General features: G+C 38.2%; 2 protein-coding genes across 10 annotated transcripts; both read left to right on the top strand.

Moving 5' to 3' along the window:
- Positions 1-800: 800 nt before the first annotated feature.
- LOC147505232 (L-type lectin-domain containing receptor kinase VII.1-like) lies at positions 801-3,468 on the top strand. 3 transcript variants are annotated; one of them, XM_086557833.1, is made up of 2 exons: positions 846-1,517; positions 1,686-3,468. In XM_086557833.1, exons 1-2 carry the CDS (start codon positions 1,181-1,183, stop codon positions 3,230-3,232), a joined length of 1,884 nt encoding a protein of 627 aa, XP_086413959.1. In that variant the 5' UTR covers positions 846-1,180; the 3' UTR covers positions 3,233-3,468. The 3 variants fall into 3 exon arrangements, with proteins under 3 accessions (XP_086413956.1, XP_086413959.1, XP_086413957.1); XM_086557831.1 differs by having other exon boundaries at positions 1,680-3,468; XM_086557830.1 differs by having other exon boundaries at positions 801-3,468.
- A 3,693-nt stretch (positions 3,469-7,161) lies between these two features.
- On the top strand, positions 7,162-12,177 carry LOC147505231 (protein SPA1-RELATED 4-like). Of its 7 annotated transcripts, none has more exons than XR_015193255.1 (8): positions 7,162-7,437; positions 7,979-8,827; positions 8,922-9,079; positions 9,463-10,405; positions 10,504-10,696; positions 10,782-11,102; positions 11,258-11,317; positions 11,741-12,177. XR_015193255.1 is itself a non-coding variant. In XM_086557824.1 (8 exons), the coding sequence occupies exons 1-8, from the start codon at positions 7,375-7,377 to the stop codon at positions 11,927-11,929; spliced, it is 2,721 nt and encodes a 906-aa protein (XP_086413950.1). In that variant the 5' UTR covers positions 7,166-7,374; the 3' UTR covers positions 11,930-12,177. The 7 variants fall into 7 exon arrangements, 6 of the variants coding, with proteins under 6 accessions (XP_086413955.1, XP_086413954.1, XP_086413950.1 ...); XM_086557824.1 differs by having other exon boundaries at positions 7,166-7,437; positions 10,504-10,650; positions 10,791-11,102; XM_086557826.1 differs by having other exon boundaries at positions 7,166-7,437; positions 7,855-8,827; positions 10,504-10,650; positions 10,791-11,102.
- Positions 12,178-23,727: the final 11,550 nt, after the last annotated feature.

Below are 23,727 nucleotides of genomic sequence, written 5' to 3'. Positions count from 1 at the left end.
TTTTTTTTTGTATACCACAAAGATGTTCCATTTGTTCCTTGATATAGACAATCTCTGACTATTTAAAAACCCAAAATCCAAAATTTTATTTCAGAAAAAAATCAGAAAAGTTAAAGCCCAAAAATTCAGTACCATGAGTCCATGACTTCTGTATGTATGAGCACTTATTAGCACTGTAAGCACTGTATATATCTTATCAGACTATCAATTATAAACCACATTTTCTTGCCGAATCTATGAAAGCCCGAAATCTTAACTAATATCGGCATTTTAAACGAAATCATGTATATGAAATTGTTCATTGGCATGCGGTTTCTATGAAGTCAGATCAGATGGACAACTCCCCTGGAACTGTGTTCCTTCCTGTTTCCGTTTATATGGCGTCAACAACTCCCTCTTTCCTTCTCTTTTCCATTGAGATCGATTTTTCCTTTTTTTTTTGGACCCTTTTGGTGCTGTGGTGCAATATATATATGTAGCCATGTAGGGTCATATACTCGTATAAGCAATTGGAATTTGGAAACCATTAGAGCTGAAATCATGGGCTGTCTTGCACTCTTTGGTGCCTATATTTATACTCTTAAAATATATCCAAAATGCAACTTAATATAAAATCTCCATTCAAATGAATGAAGTACGTTAGTACGTCATCTGCCCATCAAGAAATTGTAGGAAACTAAATAATAATATTATTTTCTGTCAAATTCTGTATGGTCACTTGCTCATTTTTCTATTAAATTTTGAACAACCTTAAATGACTTTATTTATACTCCTTCCGGTAACAAGTAACAACACATACAAGAGTGTATTTAGCGTCATTACAAATGAGTCCTGTTCCTTCAATCCCATATAAAAAATGAAAGGTCAAATATGCATCATTGAATGGTTTCGGATGTGTCAACTAATCTCAATATTTTTCTGGTTTGAACCAAAAAACCATTGCCATTTTCTCGAATCTTTGATGAAGCAAGATCCCAGTTGAATTCGTATATATATGCTAGAGTAAATAGCATTGATCTAAAACGTTGACCAACACGAATGTTACCTTTTAAGTCCAGCAACTCCCACTTGGCCACTTGGTTTCCCTACATTCCAAACTAGGTCCAACAATCTTCTAATTTCTCAGTGGTCTATCTTCTTCTGAGAGTAATAACTGAAGTTTAATTTGTCCTTTGGTCTAATGGCCTTGCACCCTTACTTCATCCTCTTATTACTAGTTCAAATTCCATCTCTTCAGTTCAGCTCAGCTACTGAATTTGTCTTCAACAGGTTCAACTCTACTGATCTCTTATTCTTTGGCAATGCTACACTTAGTTCCAATATCTTATCTCTTACTGCTGAATCTTCTTTCTCCATAGGTCGTGTTTTATACCCGACCAAAATCCATACTAGATCACCAAATTCTACTAACCTTCTTCCGTTTTCCACTTCTTTTATATTCTCTATAGCCAGGATAAAAAATACTCTCCCTGGTCACGGTCTAGTCTTCGTTTTCACTCCTCATACTGGTATTCAAGGTACTAGTTCAGCTCAACATCTTGGTCTTTTCAATTGGACTAACAATGGTGATCATAATAACCATGTCTTTGGTATTGAGTTTGATGTTTTTAAGAATCAAGAGTTCAATGATATCAATGAAAACCATGTCGGTGTTGATGTGAATTCTCTAACATCGTTAGCTGCAGAACCGGCGGGGTATTGGAGCGATAAAAAGGAAGGGTCATTTGAGGACTTGGTATTGAATAATGGAGTCAATTATCAGGTATGGATTGATTATTTGAATTTTCAGTTAAGTGTTACTATGGCTCCTGCTGGAAAAAAGAAGCCTAGAAAGGCTTTACTGAATGTTTCTATTGATCTATCCGAGGTTTTTCTAGATGAAATGTATGTAGGATTTGGCGCAGCAACAGGGAGACTGGTTGAAAGTCACAGAATACTAGGGTGGAGCTTCAGTAACTCAAATGTATATGTGGGTGAATTGTTGAAAACGTCGAACTTACCTTTATTTGTTCCTCGAGGAAAGTTTGTTTTTGGCTCAAGTGGATTTATTGCTGGAATTGTGGGGGGAATTGTCTTTGTTTTAGTTTTCATTGTCTGCATTTCTCTGTTCTTGGTGAAGAAGAAGCGGAGGCAAAAGAGGTTGAGAGAAGATATGGAAGAGTGGGAACTAGAGTATTGGCCTCATCGAATAGATTACCAGGACATAAATGTCGCCACTAAGAGGTTTTCAGAAGAGAATGTTATTGGTTTTGGTGGGAATGGGAAGGTCTATAAGGGGGTGGTTGGAGGAGCTGAGGTTGCTGTGAAGCAATTTGCGCATGAAAGTGAAGAAGGCGTGAGAGAATTCTTAGCTGAGGTTTCGAGCCTTGGTCGACTTAAGCATAGAAACTTGGTTGGATTGAGAGGTTGGTGTAAAAGAGAGAAGGGTAACCTGATTCTAGTTTATGATTATATGGAGAATGGGAGTTTAGATAAGAAGGTGTTTGAATGTGAAGAGAGTTTTATCTTGAATTGGGAAGATAGGCTAAGAGTCTTAAAGGATGTAGCTGCTGGTATTCTTTACTTGCATGAAGGATGGGAAGCAAGAGTATTGCATAGGGACATTAAGGCTAGTAATGTTTTGCTTGATAAGGATATGAATGGAAGGTTAGGAGATTTTGGGTTGGCTCGAATGCATGGGCATGGAGAGATGGCAAGTACTACTCGTGTGATTGGTACAGTAGGGTACATGGCGCCTGAAATAGTCCGAAATGGACGAGCATCAGCACAGACAGATGTGTTTGGTTTTGGGGTTTTAGTTCTTGAGGTTGTGTGTGGGAGAAGGCCTATTGAAGATGGGATGCCACATTTGGTTGATTGGGTATGGGGACTAATGGAACAAGGTAAATTAGGCGATGCACTCGACAAGAGGTTGAAGACTAAGGGTGGTTGTGATGGGGAGGAGGTTGAGAGAGTTCTACATTTAGGTCTGTTGTGTGCATACCCTGAACCAAATTCTAGGCCTACAATAAGACAAGTGGTTAAGCTGTTGGAAGGGAATTCTGATACTGTGGAGTCAGAATCAGACAGCATGGAGGCCTATATGCTCGACAAGGCTAAAACGACAGCAATGTGGTATAAGTATCGGCGTAGCTTCCATCATAAAAAGCACCCGACCTTAGATGAGATTCGGAGTTCGCTCTCATCTTCTATGTCTCTTCCTTGGTCTGACATTATGGTGGAAGGTCGGTAACAACGGTTTTTGCATACAACTATGAATTTTATACAGATACCTTCAGTTACGTTGTAGGCGTTTTTGTTCTTTGGAAGAATTTTGTGTTGATTTGTATGTTTCCTCGGTCTTGAACACAGTTGTCGTCAATTAGGACAGTTGTAGAAGTTGGTATTCAAGTGTAAATACGTACCAAATTGAAATTCAGATTGCGATACCAACCATGATTTTTGTATATATATATACTTGTTATCACATACTTCCTTGAATTGCATTCTTATCTGGTTCAGAGTTAATGATTGAAAAAACATCCCAATAAACTTGCCTTTTCTCATATGAACTATTGGGTAGAAAATGTTTTCCCTATGCTGTATTAGCTGCAAGCCTGCAACATCACTCCATTTCTTTGTTGGAAGTGGATCTGCATTATATGCAGGGGAAGCAAGGCCCCTTTGGTTGCAAGGCAAGTGCATTTCTCATGCCATATTATGCTGCTACCTCTAAAACTGGACAACTAGTTGAGTTGAAGTCAAGCAGACACCACATAAGCAAGTCATCAAAGTACTCTTTTCCAATCAGAATGATGTTTTGCTTTTCGGATCTAGGGTCAAATGTTCAATTCAAAGATTATTTCTCTTGGAAATTAAGGAAAGCTGATGTTCTGCTGGATCAGTTAATTAATATTATTGACAGTTTACCCCACCAGTATATAAAAGTGGTACACATTTTCAGAATTTAAATTATTATAGTTCTAAGTTAGAATGTTGAGATCCACTTTATCCATTTGGTTTATGTGGACCTTTCAAGAGACGTATTTCGACTAACTTTGACATGTTCTGGAGTCTGGAGTTGGTTCCAAAACATAATGGCGATTATGTGTTTATAAAGCAAACCAAATGTGAGTAATACTAATTGGATTATTAGCCTTTCCGAGCTAGGGGTTACTGGTTAGGGTCTGGAGTACGGACATATAATTTAACCACCTTCTTCACATATTATTGGATGTGAAATACAGGTGACAGGACCCATCAAAGTGCAAGTGTAACATGGACTAGAATCGCAAGGGTCTATATCTCCTCTTTTCTTCGCCTGTACAGTCACAAGGGTGCCAAGTGTGAAAGACACGATATATGCATGCTGGTGCCTGGTGGTGGCCAACTGGCCATCTTGTCCTTCCATCAGGTCGTGCTGACTGCTGAGGGGATTTAAACCACAAAAGCCTATAGTATCCCTATGCGGTTTCCATGAAGGTTCTTCTTTAATACGGTAATACCCAATCATTCCTCTATGGAAATGCCATAACCAGCCCAGGAACTATAATATCGCCTAACATTTCATTGTAGTATTATTCATTCTGCCCACAGAATGGTTGGTAGTATAATCTGCTTCCTGCAGGGGGCATACTAAATCAGCACCACATTACTGTATATGCTACTTGTATTTTCTGCAGCATAACGATTTATCTTTAGCTGCCCTTGGATCTCAAGACTATGGTTATGCTCTATGCCTCTATATATGTTGGGTCTTAGAACTGATAGTGAAAGTTTTGACTCTAAGAATTGGTGGAAGTTTCTCAATGAGACAATGACTTGGAGGAACAGTCTTATAACGTATTATTTACCATATTTTGCAGCATAGAAATGAATGCAGGTTTAAGCATACAACTTATAACATGAATACTATTTTGATTGATTGAATCTACTGAGATGTGGAAATATTGGATGAAAGTTGATTCTCCACCATCTGCAGAAGAAAATATTAACCCTTTGGAAGCAGCTTGGTTGCCTCCAGCAGCTGGTTGGACTCAGATCTAAAAAACTGTTAGTTTGACAGGTCAAAAAAATTTGCAATGTTTGCTGTTGTAACCATGTAGCTAAGAAATAGTCATGGAGCTGTTACGAATGTTGCTAATCTTGTCGGAAATGCAACAAATATGCATGAATGAAGCACATATTCAAGCAGGGTAATTTTGGGGTCAAGTTAGATTATTTTTAAGGGAAATTGCCAGGGGCAGCTCAAAACAATCAGGGGCCCTAGGCAAAGTTCAAATGCCAATGGATGCGAGGAATTTTTTTGGTCAGAAAACGCGAGAGAAATGTTGGAGAAGGTGAGAGAAACAAATGGTTATCTAACGTTATTTCATAGATTTCAATGTACGTTATCTAACACTTAAATAAGGGCCAGAAAAACGATTGTAGGCTGAAAAGAAAGCATTGGACTGAATTATATTGGGGCCCCTTGGGCTGCGGGGCCCTAAGCAGCTGCCTATTTTGCTAGGGGGTTGAGCCGGCCCTGAAAATTGCAGAGGAGTATTAGAAGCATTGGAAGAGCAACTCTCTAGCGACTCCATCATATGCCCAGTACTTCTTAATTAACCCAATAAGATTAAAACAGGTAATAGAGAAATATATTGAGAAAAAAAATATGAAACTCAGGTAAATCAAAATTTGTCGAACTCTATCTCCTCCTATCAATGACTAGTGGCTGATACAATCTTCAAGATTGTAGGATAGATTTGGGTTAATTCGAGGAAACCGAGACCACCAAATCGGTTCACTAAGGAACCGTGACCTCTATTGCAACTCAAAGTTGAACAATAGCAAATAATTTTAGGGGGTGTTTAGATCTCAATAAATATTTATTAGTGAAAAAATTTGTTTTTTGAAAAAATAAATAAACATATTTAGTTTCTATTTTTTTAAAAAATAGTTTTTCACCCAAAAAATATTTATTGGTCCAAAAAACATGTTTTAGGATAAATAGCAAAAATTTGTTTTTCAAATTAAAAAACTATATTTTTTTAGTTTTTTATTTTAGGTGCTCATGGCAAATAAACTCCCGGATATTTTAATACTAAATGCCGTGATGTACCGAAATATGTCGAGAAATATAGTGTAAAATCTGTTGGTTTGATAAAAGAGCTTTTAAGAAAAATCACAGCCCAAACATATTTTATTTAAAAACTGTTTTTAGAATAAATATTTTTTCGAAAAAATACTTTTTAAACAAAAATAATTTTTTTGAAAAAATATATCCAAACACCACTTAGCTTTCTGTTTATTATTCATTCTACCACTCTTTGCATTCTACCACTTAATATAATATAAATACCCCAGTAACTAGACCCACTTATCCACTAACTCAAATACATCACCCACTTCTAACACTACCATCACCCACACATTTGACACACAACAATCGCGAACGCCTTAGTTGAAAAATAAGACATGATTGACCAACTCTATCTCCTCTACAATGAATTGCATACCACATGGACAAATGTCAACTTGGATTGACAAATTGTTGCCACTTGACATCTCTTCTTTAAGTTTAAAACTTCCACTACACTAAAATACTGGCTTGTTGGTCACAATACAACGACTTACGCAAATTTACGTCATATCTATGGTACCACGTTGCCACTTAAAATGTTTGGCAAAGTCAGATAAACTAAAAAGCGTATGCAAAATAGGTTGTTCATATGCTTACCAGACCCGCTAGACAAATGCATGGCCACATTACATCACCTGTTTTAACTCCTCGAAAAATGGCTAGAATCTCCAAAGTTAGTCATGTACTCATTTCCTTGAAATGAAATAATTGCATTTGACCCTTTTCCTACTGCCTAAATTGATAATTGAACTGCCCCAACAGCCTAAATTAATTCGTGAGAAAGGATTTTTGGCCATCTATGCATTCTCAAAAGTGCAAAATATTTACGCTCAATTTGTAGAGTACTTACAGGAGTTACAGGTCTACAGTATGATTCAGTGAGTCAAACATTTTTATGTAGAAAAAACACCACAAGAACAAAAAGTCTACAACCACAAATTAACAGATTTGCCACGTAGTTAGAAACTCAAAACTCAAGAGGACTTAGTTTTGCCACGTAAATCACCTGTAGTTAAAACTTAAAAGCATACAAAGAAAGAATGAAGTAGACGTTTTGAAAGTCATGTTCTTGTGTTTAAAAACAGACAATGAAAGTAAACCGGTATGGACCCGACATTAACATATTGGAAATTGCATTGTATCTTAAAAATGCAAGAAGTGTTTTGTGAGGCTGAGGTGTGTTTTGGATGAAAATATAGGTTGGTTTGTAATTAATGTTTTGAATGTATGGTTTGAGCTTTGAGTAGTAGACACTAGACACAACACAACACATGAACACAACACTCGGACACTACACAACATTCAGTAGCAATAGCAACAGAACATCTGATATGGTACTTTTCTCACTGTTTCTCTTTATATGGTTTTTGTTTTTTTAGATATGTGTGGCTTTGTAGGGATATTCTCTGTTTGGGGTAGTTGAGTTTCTGTAATGTAGTTAAGGGTACCCTGTAGTTAAAGACATGTTTGTATGTTCTTTTTTTTTCATTTCAGAAAATGGGGTTTTTGTGGCGGGTAAATGTTTGTTATGTGTTTGGTTAGAAATGCATGCAGAAAGAATTTTGTTATATAAAGTGGCATGATACTTGCGTTTTGGGTGTGAGTTTTTGGGCATGATACTTCTTATGTGTTTGCCCAAGAAAATGCATGTACAAAGCTCATATGTGAAGTTTATTTGTGTTCATGACAGTGAGTTGTGTTAAATGAAATGGTCTGCTCTGAGACCTTCTGTTATTGTTGGTTAATTTTAGTCTGAAGGGGGTTCTTGATTATAAAAATGATGGTGGAAATGAGAGTTTGGTCTTAGTGGAGCTACTTGTTTTTATTGAGTTTGTTCTGTCATTGACGCTTAAAATTTGGTGGGTTGCAATGAAGGATACATTAGATTCTAAATGGGAGGACTCTGATTCTTCCAAGGGGATGAGTGATTGTGTGATATCAAGTGAGGGACTCGATATGGTTCATGGAGACATATATAGTGACAAGGTTTTAGAGGGCAACGAGATAGACCCGACACTTTTGTGCCGCAAGGATCTCCCAGACTATCGGGTGGGCTCTCCTGGTAACTGTGCCAATGAAGTGGCAGAGAATTATCTTGCTCGTGGAGTAGAAAAGGCTGACATTAACTTGAGGCAATGGTTGGATAAACCGGAGCGTTCAGTTGACGACTTTGAATGTTTGCATATATTTAGGCAGGTTGTGGAAATTGTGAACCTGGCACATTCACGAGGAATCATTGTCCATAATGTGAGACCATCCTGTTTTGCCATGTCTGCGTTCAATCATGTTTCCTTGGTTGAACCTGTTTCATGTTCAAGCAGAGGAGGTCTTTCTGATTTCCTTGGTCATGCTTTAAACAGAAAAATTGCAGAGGGGCAGTGCACCTTACCTTTACTCCATAGATTCGAAAAGCAGAGAAGCGGAACGCCCTCTCTAGGTGCCAGGATGGACTTATCCCCCGCTGATGCTACCCAGAGAGGACATGAAATCAGATTGTTACAGTCTAGTTCGACTTATGCAAAGCATCAAATTGCTATAGGAGAAATAGAAGAAAGAAAATCAGATAGCAGTGTGAAGGAAGATTTGGAAGCATCGAATATACATTTCCACCTAAAACAGATATTGCTTGCAGAAATCAATTGGTACAGCAGTCCAGAAGAGGTTGCCGGCGCTCCAAGTTCCTTCTCTTCAGATATATATCGTTTAGGAGTTCTTCTATTTGAGGTCCGTATCCAAATGTTGGTTTTCATGTTCGTGAGCATTTCAGAGTTGGAATATGATTGTATTATCTAAATTAGTCTGCCTGTTCTTTGAACAGTTATTCTCCCCGTTTAGCTCAAATGAAGAAAAGCTTAATACAATGTCCAATTTGGGACATCGGGTTTTGCCCCCACAGTTGCTCTTGAAGTGGCCAAAGGAGGCTTCATTTTGCCTGTGGTTATTGCACCCTCACTCAAGTACTCGGCCCAAAATGAGGTGACTCTTGTACTTTAATTTGTTTAAGTCTAACTTCAACATGAAGTGTGACAAAACCTATTTTAGTGAAATATTGGTTCTCTTTGGCCTACATTTTATTCTTTATTGGTTGTGTTTAGACGAGTAGTTGAATTTCTTCAAGTTTATGGTCTTTGCTTGTGATGAGAAAAGGTTAGGTACTGTAATGACACCTTTCTCGAGTGCTAGACTGCTAGTGTTTACATCGGCTGTTATGTCTGCCTTTGTATATGAATGCATGGGGTTTGCTGAACTGAATACTATTACTCTAGATTAGATCTTTTCAAACAAAAAAAAAACTTGTAAACTCTCACTGCAGAATAGTTGTGGTCAATATCCTAAATTGATTAAATGACATACAACAGTGAGCTGTTAAAAAGTGAATTCCTCAATGAACCAAGGGAGGAGCGTGAAGCAGCGATAAATCTAAGCAAGGAAATTGAAGAGCAGGAGTTGCTGCTGGATTTCCTTTTGCAGATACAACAAAGAAAAAAGGAATCGGCCAGCATGCTCCATGAGAGGATTTGTTGGCTGTCTTCGGATATTGAAGAGGTTTTAACGCAGAAATCAACTCTCATGAAAACTGGGGGCTCACAGACAGAACTAAGCAAGAATGATCGTTCAGCATCAACAAGTGCAGGTTATGAGTCACAAGATCTTGCTAGAGATGAACAATTAACTTGGTCGGGGTCCAGAAAACGCTTCGTACCGGAACTTCATATTGGTGATAAAGATGAGGTTCAGATGTCAGAGACACTGACAAAGAATCGTGAATGTGCACCGTCTAAAAGTATGAGGTTGATGAAGAACTCAAAGAAATTGGAGTCAATATATTTTTCAACAAGGTGCAGGATAATCAAGCCTACAGAAAAATTTCTGAATAGATGTTCTGATATTAGCAGCAAAGGTGTGGGGTCCAATGTAATAAGTTTTATAAATAATTTAGGCTTCAACACAGGGAATACTATAGTTAAAAGAACTGGATGGATAAATCCATTCCTTCAGAATCTGAACAATTACCTATGTTTCAGCAAGTTAAAGGTTCAAGCTGACCTTGACCAAGGGGATTTGATAAACTCCTCCAACTTAGTATGCTCCATAAATTTTGATCGAGACAGAGAACTCTTTGCGACAGCTGGTGTAGCTAGAAAAATCAAAGTCTTTGAGTATGATATGATTCTTAATAAAGATCGTGGCATTCATTATCCGGTAATTGAGATGGCTAGCAGATCAAAGCTTAGCAGCATATGTTGGAATAGTTACATCAAAAGCCAGATTGCTTCATGTGATTTTGAAGGTGTTGTACAGGTGGGTAATCCATGTTTTTACTTTTCTTAGTTATTTTTAATTTTTCTTTCCGGTTTACTGACTCGTAAGGTCATTTGGTGGCTCTTTTTGAAGTTCAGATATGGGATGTTACACGAGGTCAGGTTTTTATGGAGATGAAGGAGCATGAGAAGCGTGTATGGTCTGTTGATTTCTCATTAGCAGATCCTACGAAGTTGGCTAGTGGAAGCGATGATGGTGCTGTTAAGCTCTGGAATATCAATCAGGCAATTCTACTTTTGCACTTGGTGGATGTCAGCTTTGACACTAAATGTACTGGAGTCATTAACTGTCAGTACTCAGTGTGACATTAAGTTTAATGTGGTTGTGTAATAATATATTTCTCTTACATGGCAAGCCACTGCAGGGAGGAAGTATTGGTACTATCAGAACAAAGGCCAATGTCTGCTGTGTTCAGTTCCCTCCCAATTTGGCGCGCTCACTTGTATTTGGTTCAGCTGATCACAAGATCTATTGCTATGATCTTCGTAACACCAAAATGCCTTGGTGCACATTAATGGGTCACACGAAGACCGTGAGTTATGTCAAGTTTATAGATTCAACGACTCTTGTTTCTGCATCTACCGACAACTCCCTTAAGCTTTGGGATTTATCGAAATGTACATCAGAAGTACTTGACAGTTCTATCCAAACTTTCACTGGACACACAAATGTAAAGGTGAGCTCACTTGTTGTCTTGGACTAAACTTCTTGATCCTTGCAAGTTGTTACAGGATGTTTTGTCTGTTTACTAACTGTTGTTTCGGCATTCTCGTTATAGATAAAAAAATGTCATATTATGTGGTTGAATAACATACTTTTGGTTTTATCCAGAATTTCGTGGGCCTATCGGTATATGATGGTTATATTGCCACTGGATCGGAAACAAATGAGGTACTGTACCTATTAACTGAATGCACAATTTATATTTTCCGCCTTGACACATACCACATTTTTCCAAGTTTTCCAGCCTAAAGCTATGGAAGAAGGCGTGTTCCATGTTGATTCAATCATCAATACATAATCTACAATTAATCCTATTCATTAAGATAATTGAAGTTATCCAAATGCTTCTCCAAATATTTTGCTATTACAAAAAAAGGGATTCATTTTTCATGAAGTCAAAATTATCAGGCATCAACGATTAAGTTGTTTGTCTATCCACTGCATGGTTATGTCCTTGGACACACGATGCTTCATGGTTAAACTAAAAGGAAATGGTTATTGTGTCACTGGTGAACTGTAGTTTTAAGTGACCTTCACATGCAATACTTTCTATCTCTGCAATTAGTTTATGTTCTTATTGTTTTTGAACAGGTCTTCATCTACCACAAGGCCTTCCCTATGCCAATGATATCTTTCGATTTTAGCCGTGAGGATTCATTCTCCGGTCATGAAATACATGATGCCACACAGTTTGTCTCCTCTGTGTGCTGGCGTGGCCAGTCCTCTACCTTAGTTGCTGCCAATTCCACGGGGAATATTAAACTTCTGGAAATGGTTTGATTTGGTTTCTTCTATACTACCTTACTTTCCCATTGGAAAGCGAAAATAGGCGTGTCGTTGTATGGAAATGAACTCTGCAAGTATTTGTTGGTAGTGAATATGTGAGCAATGTGGACCATTGAACCATCTTCAAGTGGCTGATTTTAGAATATACACTATCAATTTAAGTGTAGTGTAATCAAAATGAAATAAAATAGGTGAAAAGAGCAAAGGGAAAACGAATATATTCCTCTTGTACATGCATTTAATCCTGGCTTCATTTCTTTTTTAAAATGGGAACACGGATGCCTGCAATCTTTACTGGAGATTCGGTGTATATTCAAGATGATTATAGTTTGCATTTCGCTACAGACAGGAAGTTTTAGCCTTCTTCAGTGTCTGAAGTAGGCAAGGAGCATGAGTGCAGTACCTGATAAAAATTTCCCTCGAAGATGATTGTAGTAAGACTTTCAACAAAACGTACCAAGACTATGATACAGGATAACAGGACTAATCTTTCAATTTGCTTTATATAACACCCCGTGTTTTTATTCTTTTATTTTCCTAATAATAATAATAATAAATAATAGATAAAATAATATAGGATAACTATCAGCTTAGGGATAAAAGTCCCGTAAGTAATAAATAAGTGTTGTCCTTGTTTTTCGGGGAGTTTTCTCACGTAGAGTTTTTGAGGGAAAAACACAGAGAGTTTTTAGGGGAAAAAAAAAGAGAGAGTTTTACTGAAAAGGTTTTGAACGAGGAAGATCGTCTTTTCGTGCGACGGTCGACGTCGGTCTTTCGGGGTATCGCTTTCGGGAAGCTGTTCGGTTTTAAAAACTGTGAGTAGTCTGACGATGTTTATTTTGTTTAATTATTGTTTCTTCTAAACATACCAGCAATACTGTTTTACATATTGGAGATTTTGTAAACTCTGAAATGGTGCCGGTTGTTAGATACAAAATTTAGCATTTCTACAGTATGTAAAACTCTGATGAATTGGAGAATTTAAACTGTCGAAGCCTTGACGCCGGTTGTTACTGGCGTCAACCTCAGAACTCAAGACGTCTTATTCTTTGTGGTGTTTGACTGATAGTTTTGTTAGAAATTTTGGTTGTGATGTATACTGTTAGTTAGTATTTGATTGTTGGTGTTTGATTGTGCGCTGGAGAGTGAAGTTGAAGCTTGGGAATTATTGGAAGATATAGAATATACTCATGTTGATTTCTTTCCATATGTAGATTATATGATTTTGTATTGTAGGAAAGTGTAATCTCTATGAATCAATAAATACGGCTATTGTCTATTAAGAAGATAAGCCTTTCTACCCAATCTACTTGGTATCGGAGCATGTCTCGATCCAATGAACTCATTTCCTTATCTTCTTTTTGTTAGAAAACTTCTCTATGAGGCCAAAGTGTCGGTAATCATCGGTTAAAGACGACTTGGATAGATCTGTAGAAGATGTTGTGTGTGTGTGTGTGTGTGTTTTTTTTTTCCACGCATCTTGAAGTTTGCCGATTAATATCAACTCATTGCCACATCTTTGGTCGGTTGCCTCTATATTTGTCTCTAGCTGGTCGGTGTCTCTTTGTTGGAAAAGAATAACCGAGATCGTTTCTTTTCTCTCTAGCAAACCTTGTTCTTCTTTGTGGGCTTCTGCAGCCTCGCTTTGACGATCTTCGTGTCAATCAATTTTTTTTTAGGGTTCATAATGGCGGTGAGATCAGTAAAGTTAATTCGTCAATGCATCATCGCATTACTAATTCATTGCTTAGTGGCGGTAATTTTCCCGCTTGGTCACGCTCATTTATTTCTTGGTGCTCGAGGGAAAACCGTTTGGTTGCAAGGGAAGGTACCAAAACCAAACAGATTCTACCAAATTGGCGTAATGGGAAACCGACCGGTGTAAGATCTTAACCTGGTTATTTAATTCTATGGAGCCCGATGTTTATGAATTATTTATGTTTTATGATACGGTTGATGGGTTATGGATCGGGTTGAACGAGAGATGTATGCACATTCTCGTGAACCAAATCCGTAAGTACGAAATTTATGGGCATCGCTACTCATGCTAGTCAAAAAATGACTTCGGTGAAGGTTTATTATGGAAATCTGAAGAAGGGATGGGACGAAGTTAGCTCATTACAAGTCTCAATTTCTGGCTAGTATTTCGGTATGACTCTTTCTATTGCTAAGGAACTCCACAAAGCGTCCGGAAGATGAAAGGTATACCAATTTCTTTTGGGCCTTCGAGATGAGTATGAGACCCTTCGCTGTTAGATTTTGGGTACTTTTCCACTACCTTCTCCGAGTGAGGCTTATGCTATGGTAGAAAGTGATGAACGTCGCCGCCATTTAAAAGTCACACCATCTTCAGAGACACCTACTCCCATTGATCAGATGGCATTTGCTGTTAATTCCGGATCTCGATTTCAGGCTTCTTTTGCTGGAACTCGCAAAAAGGAGCCATTCGTTTGTAATCACTGTGGGAATACGGGACATACTAAAGACCGTTGTTTTAAACTGTATCCGGAGTTGAGATTTAAGACTGGTTCTCAAAACTATTCTAAGAACCGTGCTCCTCGTGATGCTTCTGCGATTTGTCAAGCATCTTTTGAGACTCCATCGGATGCACTGAGCACGATTAATCACCGAAGTTCTAGGATTGATCGCTTTTCACTATAGTTCAATTCTCTCGTCCGAATTCAACCGTCCCCTACAGCTATGACTGCCTCGTGTACTCTAACTACTCTTCATGTTAGATTGGATTCGCTAAAACCCACATGGGTTCTTGACTCGGGGCTAATGACCATATGATGGTGAGTCTAATCTTTTACATCCATCAGATATCATCCCATCGGTTCCAATGCGCTTTGTTGATGGGTCATCTACCCCTATTCTAAGTAAGGGGAGGTTTGTCTTTCACCATCTATTACGCTTCACCGTCTACATGTGCCAAACCTTTCCCTTAATTTGTTATCTGTAGTCGGGCTAGCCAAAAATCTCAATTGTCTTTGTCATTTTTCTCTCGACCGATGTTTTATCCAGACCGAGATAACGAGGGCGATTTTTGGCATGGGGTATGAGCATGACGGACTTTACTATTTTGGGGAACCTCCACCGGTCAACGCCTTTACAAGGCTCAAGGGTTGCCGCCTTAAAGCTCTTATGTTTTCTCTTTACGCCTTTGAACTTATGGCATGCTCGCTTAGGACATGTTAACTTCCAAGATCTTTGTTTGTTATTTCCCTAATTAATAAAAGCTTGCAAGTCTCATAAGTTTCATTGTCACATTTTAAACTTTGTCTAAGCATACTTTCGTTCTAGTTATATCTCTAGAATGCATCATTACTCCACTGTGCATTTGATCTTGTTCATTCTCGATGTTTGGGGACCGCCTCCAATAACATCCCCGGTCGACACACCGGTACTATGTCACTTTTATTGATGATCACACCAGTGTACTTGGGTTTATCTGCTCAAGCAAAAATCGAGGTTCTCTCTTCATTTACCAATTTTCTGGAATGGTTAAGACCCAAAGATAATGTTACCGTTAGGGTATTCGATCCGACAATGCCAAAGAGTATGTTTCAAATGCCTTTGTGTCCCAACTTAATCAACAAGGCATTCTTCAACAACTTTCCAACACCTACACACCCAACAAAATGGGGTTCTTTGAAGAAAAAAACCGAGTCTTATGGCAATCGTTCGCTGCCTTTTACGAGGAATGAATGTTCCCAAATCTTATTGGCATATGGCTGTTTTGACTGCAAGTTATCTTCTTAACCGTACACCGAGTCGTGTTTTGAATAATAAAACCCCCTTCCGTCTTCTTCATCCGGATAGAGTCTTATTCCCGATAGCTCCCAAGGTGTTTGGATGTACTTGCTATGTCCAAAATCGTAGTCCAAGTCGAACAAAGTTGGATGATAAAGCAATTAGATGTATATTTCTGGGATATGCTGTCTTCTCAAAAGGATATCGTTGTTATGATCCCCACACTCGTAAGTTGTATCATACCATGGATGTGACTTTTTTGGAGGATACACCATTCTTTGTTCCGAAACTCTATTTTCAAGAACAAGATACCTTTATGGACTCTTCTTTTCCACCTGGAAATGAAAACTCTATCCCTGTTTATCCTTTACCTGTTTTTGATACTAATTCCAGGTACTTGAGCAGCCTTTTACAGGGAAGATGTTCGCCATTCCCATGTTCCACCCCCGCCAGGACTCCTCGCCCCGGTGCCTCTTCCCGGTAACTCTAGTCCTATTTCGAAGTTTATTACATTATCCGGGTCCACATGTTACCCCACCACCACCACCACCACCACCGCTACCACTTCGTAAGTCTTCACGGGATAGGCATCCAACTGACCGTCTCATTGTTACCTGTTGCACTCACCATCCTATTAGCAAGTTTGTTTCTTACCAGGGACTATCTAGCTCTTATCGGGCTTTTTGGTCGCAACATCTTCGATTTTAATTCGAGATCAGGTTTAGGCTTTGCGTGATCCCCATTGAGTTACTGCAATGCACTGTGAAATGGAAGCCCTGGAACGGAACCATACATGGGATATGGTTTTCCTGCCACTTGGTGAGAAAACAGTTCAATGCAAATGGGTGTTTTCTATTAAGTATTTGGCAGACGGTACTATGGATCGTTACAAGGCTCGATTGGTTGCCAAGGGGTTTACCCAGGTTCCTGGCAAAGATTTCGGTGATACATTTGCTCCAGTGGCAAAACTCTCTTCTGTACGGCTTTTGATCTCATTAGCATCTTCGTATTCTTGGCCTCTGTATCAGCTGGATATCAAGAATGCTTTCCTTCATGGTGATCTAACAGAAACTATTTATATGGATCCTCCACCTGGTTTTCGCGGTGAGGGGGAGTTTGCTGAGAAAGTGTGTTGTCTTCGGAAATCTCTATATGGTTTGAAACAGTCACCACGTGCCTGGTTTTCTCGTTTCAGCCAGGTGGTGCTGTCTCTTGGTTTCCGCCGCTGCCAATCTGATCACACTTGCTTCGTTCGAATGAACAAGTTTGGCCATCGTGTCCTCCTTCTTGTGTATGTTGATGATATTATAGTTACAGGTGATGATATATCTGGTGTTGCTCAGGTAAAATCTGATTTGAGTAAGGCATTTGATGTGAAAGATTTGGGGCTCCTTCGCTACTTCTTAGGTATTGAGGTAGCACGTTCCCGACATGGGATCTCTCTATCTCAGAGGAAGTATATTCTAGACTTGTTGGAGGATACAGGCATGTTAGGATGTAGGCCAGCTTTGTCACCTATGGATCCTAATGCAAAACTCTCTTCCGAAGTCCGAGAATTACTTTCGATCCATCTCGAGATCGGGCGTTTGGTTGGGAGATTGATTTACTTGACTAACACCGGCCCGATGTAGCCTTTTCATGGTTAGTATTGTTAGTCAATTTATGCATGCTCCCGCATATCTCACATGGATGTTGTTTATCATATCTTGAGGTATCTCAAGTCATGCCCGAGACTTGGTTTGTTCTATGCATCGGGTAGACAATCGACTTTGTTTGTTATCTGAATGCAGATTATCTTTGGTTCCAAGACGGATAGAAGGTCAACATCCGGGTTTATGTACTTTCTTTGGGTCACACCTCGATATCTTGGAAAAGTAAGAAACAAAATGTTACCTCGAGATCTTCTGCAGAGGCTGAATATCGTGCAATGGCTCAGGGAACCTGTGAGCTTCTTTGGTTACGTTCTCTCTATGGTGAGTTAGGATTTCGAGTAGGGCCTTCTTCGAAGTTATTCTGCGATAACAACTCAGCTATCATGCTTGCTTCGATTAAAGTACTTCATGAGCCGGATGAAACATATTGAGGTAGATATACATTTCATCGAGAAAAAGGTCAAAGCCTATTATTATCATTCCAAAGTTTTGTTCGATCGTAGAACAAACGGCTGATATGTTCACCAAGCCAGTTGGACCCTCATTGCTCAAGAGTTCTATTGTCAAGCTGGGATTGATAGATATCTTCGCTCCAGCTTGAGGGGGAGTATTGGAAGATATAGAATATACTCATGTTGATTTCTTTCCATATGTAGATTATATGATTTTGTATTGTAGGAAAGTGTAATCTCTATGAATCAATAAATACGGCTATTGTCTATTAAGAAGAAGATTAGCATTTCTACAGTATGTAAAACTCTGATGAATTGGAGAATTTAAACTGTCGAAGCCTTGACGCCGGTTGTTACTGGCGTCAACCTCAGAACTCAAGACGTCTTATTCTTTGTGGTGTTTGACTGATAGTTTTGTTAGAAATTTTGGTTGTGATGTATACTGTTAGTTAGTATTTGATTGTTGGTGTTTGATTGTGCGCTGGAGAGTGAAGTTGAAGCTTGGGAATAGGGCGTTAATGGTGGGCGAAAATATAGATCCAGTTTGAGGATTTATATTTCAAATATTCATTTTTTTTAATTGTTTAAAAATTCGGGCTGTGATATTTTGGTATCGGAGCTTAAGTTAGTCTAGATTTGGAAGGTCTTGGTGATCCTCGGAATGTGGTGATTGGGTGTGTTTGAGTTTATGATGTTTGGAGTACTAATAGAAGTCCGTTTTGTTTAAGGTGATGGCTGGAGATGACAATGACGTTACTGGTACTGGAAGTGATACTGTATCTGCTGATTTGGGAACAATATTAACTCAATTGGTGCAAACTATTCAGAGGGGTCAACATGTTAATCTAGGTGATCCTTTTGCTAGGAGAAACAAGAATTTTGCCACTTTAGGAGGCCAGAAGTTCAAGGGAGAGAAAGGGGCCATTGATGCTGAGAAATGGGTTACTATGTGTGAGTCCGTGTTTGCTAAGATGCAACTCAATCGAGGTGCGTGGCGGAGTTGGCTTCACACCGGTTGGAGGGTCAGCTTTATTTTGGTGGAGGTCTATCAACGATAATGTGGATGTGGGAACTATGACTTGGGAGGATTTCCAGGTAAGATTTGAGGGAAGAGGTTTGTTCCTAGTGCTGTTAAGGAGCAATTAACTGAGAAATTCTTTCATCTGACCCAAGGAGGGAAAAGCTATTCTTACAGTGCGTGATTAAGTTCAATGAACTATCGAGGTATGCTCCTTATCTAGTGGATACCCAAGTAAAGAAGAACCAGAAGTTCATCCGTGGACTAGAGCCATATCTATCGAGTTATTTGATACCCTTTGATTCAGAAACTTTCGTCCTTGAAGTTAGATTTGGCATTAAGATATGAACAATTGGATAATAAACCCAAAGATGAGAAGATTAAAGAGAATTCCCCAAAACAAGCCCGACACACCTTATTTCTAGTCGACACGTCAAGGGCGGCGTAGAAAAAAGTCGGCATCATCACCCATATAATAGGCAAACAAGTAAGCATGTGGATAAAGACGCGAGTGCTTCGCTAAAGAGATTTGATGGTAATTGTTTGAACTGCGGGGAAGTTGGACATACTATTCGAAGATGTTCTAAACCAAATGAACTAGTAGGCAAGTGTTATAAATGTGGACAGTTGGGACACTATGCTAAGAACTGCACTGGTTAATGTAGGTATGTTTGAATTTGTTGTTTACTAGTTCCTTTATTGGTATTTAGCATGTAAGAAATTATCGTATGATTATGAAAATAAAATGCTAGTTGTTTTAAATGTTAGTTCTTATGAAATTTATAATTGAAATTGTGCAGCAGGTTATAGTGTTGTTTTCCTAATGGAGTTTTCTATTTTAAGTAAGTATTGGCTAAAGAAGAAATTGTTATTTTAAAATTTCATATTTGAGTAATTTGGAATTTACCCAAGGAATAAGGAAAACCCTTTTGATAAAGGTTGGATTTAAATTTTTTTTTATATTGTCCAAGTTATGTATATCGTTGGTGTGTGATCCAATATACATAACATCTCTCTGTATGCATCGTTGGAGTTTGATCTAGTATATACATGTACACCGTTGGAGTGTGATCCAGTGTGCATACCACACATCGTTGGTGTTTGATCCTATGTGATGGTAGAGAGCTTGTATGCATCGTTGGTGTGTGAACCAGTGTATACTTGCATATCGTTGGTGTGTGAGCGAGTGTGCATGCATCACATTGTAGGTGTTTGATCCTATGTGATAGTGGACATAGTATAAGTCGTTGATGATATGAATCTGTTGAACTGTGAAAGAATGATTTTAATTAAGTGTTGGCAATTGAAGAAAACTAATTACGTTTATTCTTTTGAGTTGTGTATGCTAGCGTATACACGTATTTCTTGGGTATTTCTTGGGTTCAATACGTATATAGACACACTTTCAAAGTATATGATTTGCATATTAGTATGTCTATCTATATGATATTGTATATGTGTATTCCTTTTAAGGTGTGTATACTTACGTATACACGTATGTCTCATTTTTATATTGGTTGACGTACTATTCTTTGGCTAATCTACACTCTACCTTGAATCTCGGGACGAGATCCTTTTAAGGTGTGTATATTATAACACTCCGTGTTTTTATTATTTTATTTTCCTAATAATAATAATAATGAATAATAGATAAAATAATATAGGATAACTATCAGCTTAGGGATAAAAGTCCCGTAAGTAATAGATAAGTGTTGTCCTTGTTTTTCGGGGAGTTTTCTCACGTAGAGTTTTTGAGGGAAAAACACAGCAAGAGTTTTAGGAAAAAAAAAAGAGAGAGTTTTACTGAAAAGGTTTTGAACGAGGAAGATCGTCTTTTCGTGCGACAGTCGACGTCGGCCTTTCGGGGTATCGCTTTCGGGAAGCTGTTCGGTTTTAAAAACTGTGAGTAGTCTGACGATGTTTATTTTGTTTAATTATTGTTTTGCTAAACATACCAGCAATACTGTTTTACATATTGGAGATTTTGTAAACTCTGAAATGGTGCCGGCTATTAGATACAAAATTTAGCATTTCTACAGTATGTAAAGCTCTGATGAATTGGAGAATTTAAACTGTCGAAGCCTTGACGCCGGTTGTTACTGGCGTCAACCTCAGAACTCAAGACGTCTTATTCTTTGTGGTGTTTAACTGATAGTTTTGTTAGAAATTTTGGTTGTGATGTATACTGTTAGTTAGTATTTGATTGTTGGTGTTTGATTGTGCGCTGGAGAGTGAAGTTGAAGCTTGGGAATAGCGCGTTAATGGTGGGCGAAAATATAGATCCAGTTTGAGGGAGGAAGTTGGGGAATCACTGAATTGGGTTTATGGTATGAATTAAAGTAGTAGGGGTTTTGTTATAGGTTAATTTCGGTTAGTGGAGAGTTGATTTTGTTGTGGTCGGGGCTGTTGAAGCTCCAGAGGAGCCATTAATGGAGTCGATCTCGATTTACCCAGTATAAGGGAATCGCGATTTGTTAGTATAGATAGGTAGGGGTTTGAAAAAGGAACCAAACCGCTGGGTTCACTAGTGGTGGCGAGTGGCTGGAGGTGGAGGCGCTGGTGAAGGTGTTGTGAGGAAGGAGATGAACAGTAAAGTTCGATTTGGGCTTGGGCTCGAATTTCGTGGGTGGGCTTATGGGTTCTAAATTTTAGATTTTTATGTTTATACTTAAGTTTAGATTATGGGCCTTAGGCTTTGGGCTTTTGGGGTTAGAGGAGTTTAGGTCCGGTTGACTGCTGTTGACCTGGCTGGTTGACTGATGTTGACCATGGGCAGGTTGACTTTGACTGTTGACCAGGGTTGACTTTGACCAGTTGACCCAAATTTGACTTTTACCTCGGATTATGATTCGGTCTATTAGGATAGGACTAGGGCTATTTGCATGCTTGGCTTTAGGCTAAGACCTTTCTATATACATGTGTATGTGTATTAACTGCTATGTGATATTTCAGTTTTTATGATATGCAACGCTATGACACTTATACATCCATGAAATTAATAACACGTAAACCAAAAATATATGAATCAAGATACTCCTTTGTTCTCTTGAAATAATATATGCAATAAAGTTCAATAATGCGTAAACAAATTTACCGCACTCTTTTAGAACTCTCCACGCCTCAAGTTTTGGAATTGAGTTTTATGACTGTTGATGTCATATGTTAGGTGGGCATTTATTGAATGTGCCATAAATGGCCTGTTAGCGTTATCTATGGGTATTCATTGAATGTGCCATGAATGACCCGGGTATTCATTGAATGTGCCATGAATGACCAGATTCTTTGGACTGCCCTAGAGAGGAACTAAGGTATTCGCCTTGTGGGTTAGTTGTATTCTTTGACTATGCGAGTGTTTGGGTTTACTTTTGAATACCTAATATAATATCTACATATGTTATATAGAAGTTCTAAGTTTCTTTTGCATGAGGGTAGGACTTAATAACATTTTGTGCGAGGGACCTTGATCCTACCCTTATCTGGCCGATGGATATCGGTAAGTTTTAATTCAATGATTTAGATATTAAAACGAGTTATTAGAATGAGTTAATATAATGGAAGTTTTGCTTGGGAAGAAACTATGCCGGTTGAAATGACGGAACTACCTGTCTTCCAAGCTGAGAATGATTAAGTTATGGAAAAATATAACGTGATTGTTTGAATAATTAAAGTATGATAATGGTTTTATGTGGTTAGTCTACTCATACCAGCAAATTCCATTTTGCTGACCCATGTTTGCTTTGTTTTGGCAACATGGGTGCGTTCTTGGGAACATAGGTGGAAGGCAATGGAATCGCGGCGTTTGATTTGGATTTGATCTGGAGCAGTCCGTTTTCTTTTATTAGGTCTGTTCTTTTTGGAAGTATGTAATAACGTAGTTTCATATTCATCATGGAATGAGAATACAATGTTGATGACCTATTATTCTTAGAATGTTATATTGATGATTTTTGGATGGAAGATAGACTTTCATAAAATAATAAAGAGAATTTTTGAAGATTATTTTTGTTGTTAAGATTCTTTATGATGTGGGTTTTATGTTTTGACATGTGTTGTATCCACCCCGTCATAGCCTGGGTTTTTAGACAATTGAACCGAGTGATGTTTGATATATTTATATTTCAAATATTCATTTTTTTAATTGTTTAGAAATTCGGGCTGTGACACTTTACATTTTGGATATGTGTATTAAGACCACAACACTATAACTCGTATGCTAGGGTTTCCACTTAACCATTTTGTTTTGCTATTTGGTTTTCTTCCTTCTGTATGTATCTCATTATTTTAGTTAGCATTATTCCCAACCTGATAGAATTTTGTTTCTTTGTATTATATATAAACAGAAACAGTGCCTTAGAGATAAGCGTTCAGTTGGACGCTTTTGCGTCCATATATTTTCCTACCTGTAAAGTTTTTCTCTGCAGTGCATTATATTAGGAATGGTTTTCCTACCAGCAGCTATTGTGATGGTGCATTCTCTTCCACATACTTGCTTCTTTTTCCTTTTTTGTGATCAAGTCTTCCACATAGTTTGATCATGTGTCTGTGAAGAAGATTCATGTTAGAATAGTAGGTGGTTGTTATTAGGAATGCATTTATATTGTTGATATAAGTTGCCGATTGATGTTATTTTTCACTATCGATATGTTTGCTTAAAAACTGCATTTAAGGTGAGGGGAGTAAACAATATAAAGTGTAAAGTTTACACCCCTAGATTTCCAATGGAAGTTGTAAACCGTAGTTAATAAGCTAATAGCTAATAGAGCAAGTGGGGAATTCCCTACCCAGATACAAATTGTAAAAGCTCATATGTCATTCTAAGTGACGTCCGAGTTTTAAATCTAATTTTGTTTTTAACATCTCTCCATTGGAAGCTATAGAGTGTGAATATATATAGTCTATAAATTAGTATGTAAGTGG

This window comes from Coptis chinensis, chromosome 4 (genome assembly GCF_015680905.1).
Source record: "Coptis chinensis isolate HL-2020 chromosome 4, ASM1568090v1, whole genome shotgun sequence".
Taxonomy (NCBI): Eukaryota; Viridiplantae; Streptophyta; class Magnoliopsida; order Ranunculales; family Ranunculaceae; genus Coptis; species Coptis chinensis.
The sequence above is the reverse complement of the archived record's forward strand: the minus strand, read 5'-3'. Positions and strand labels throughout refer to the sequence as shown.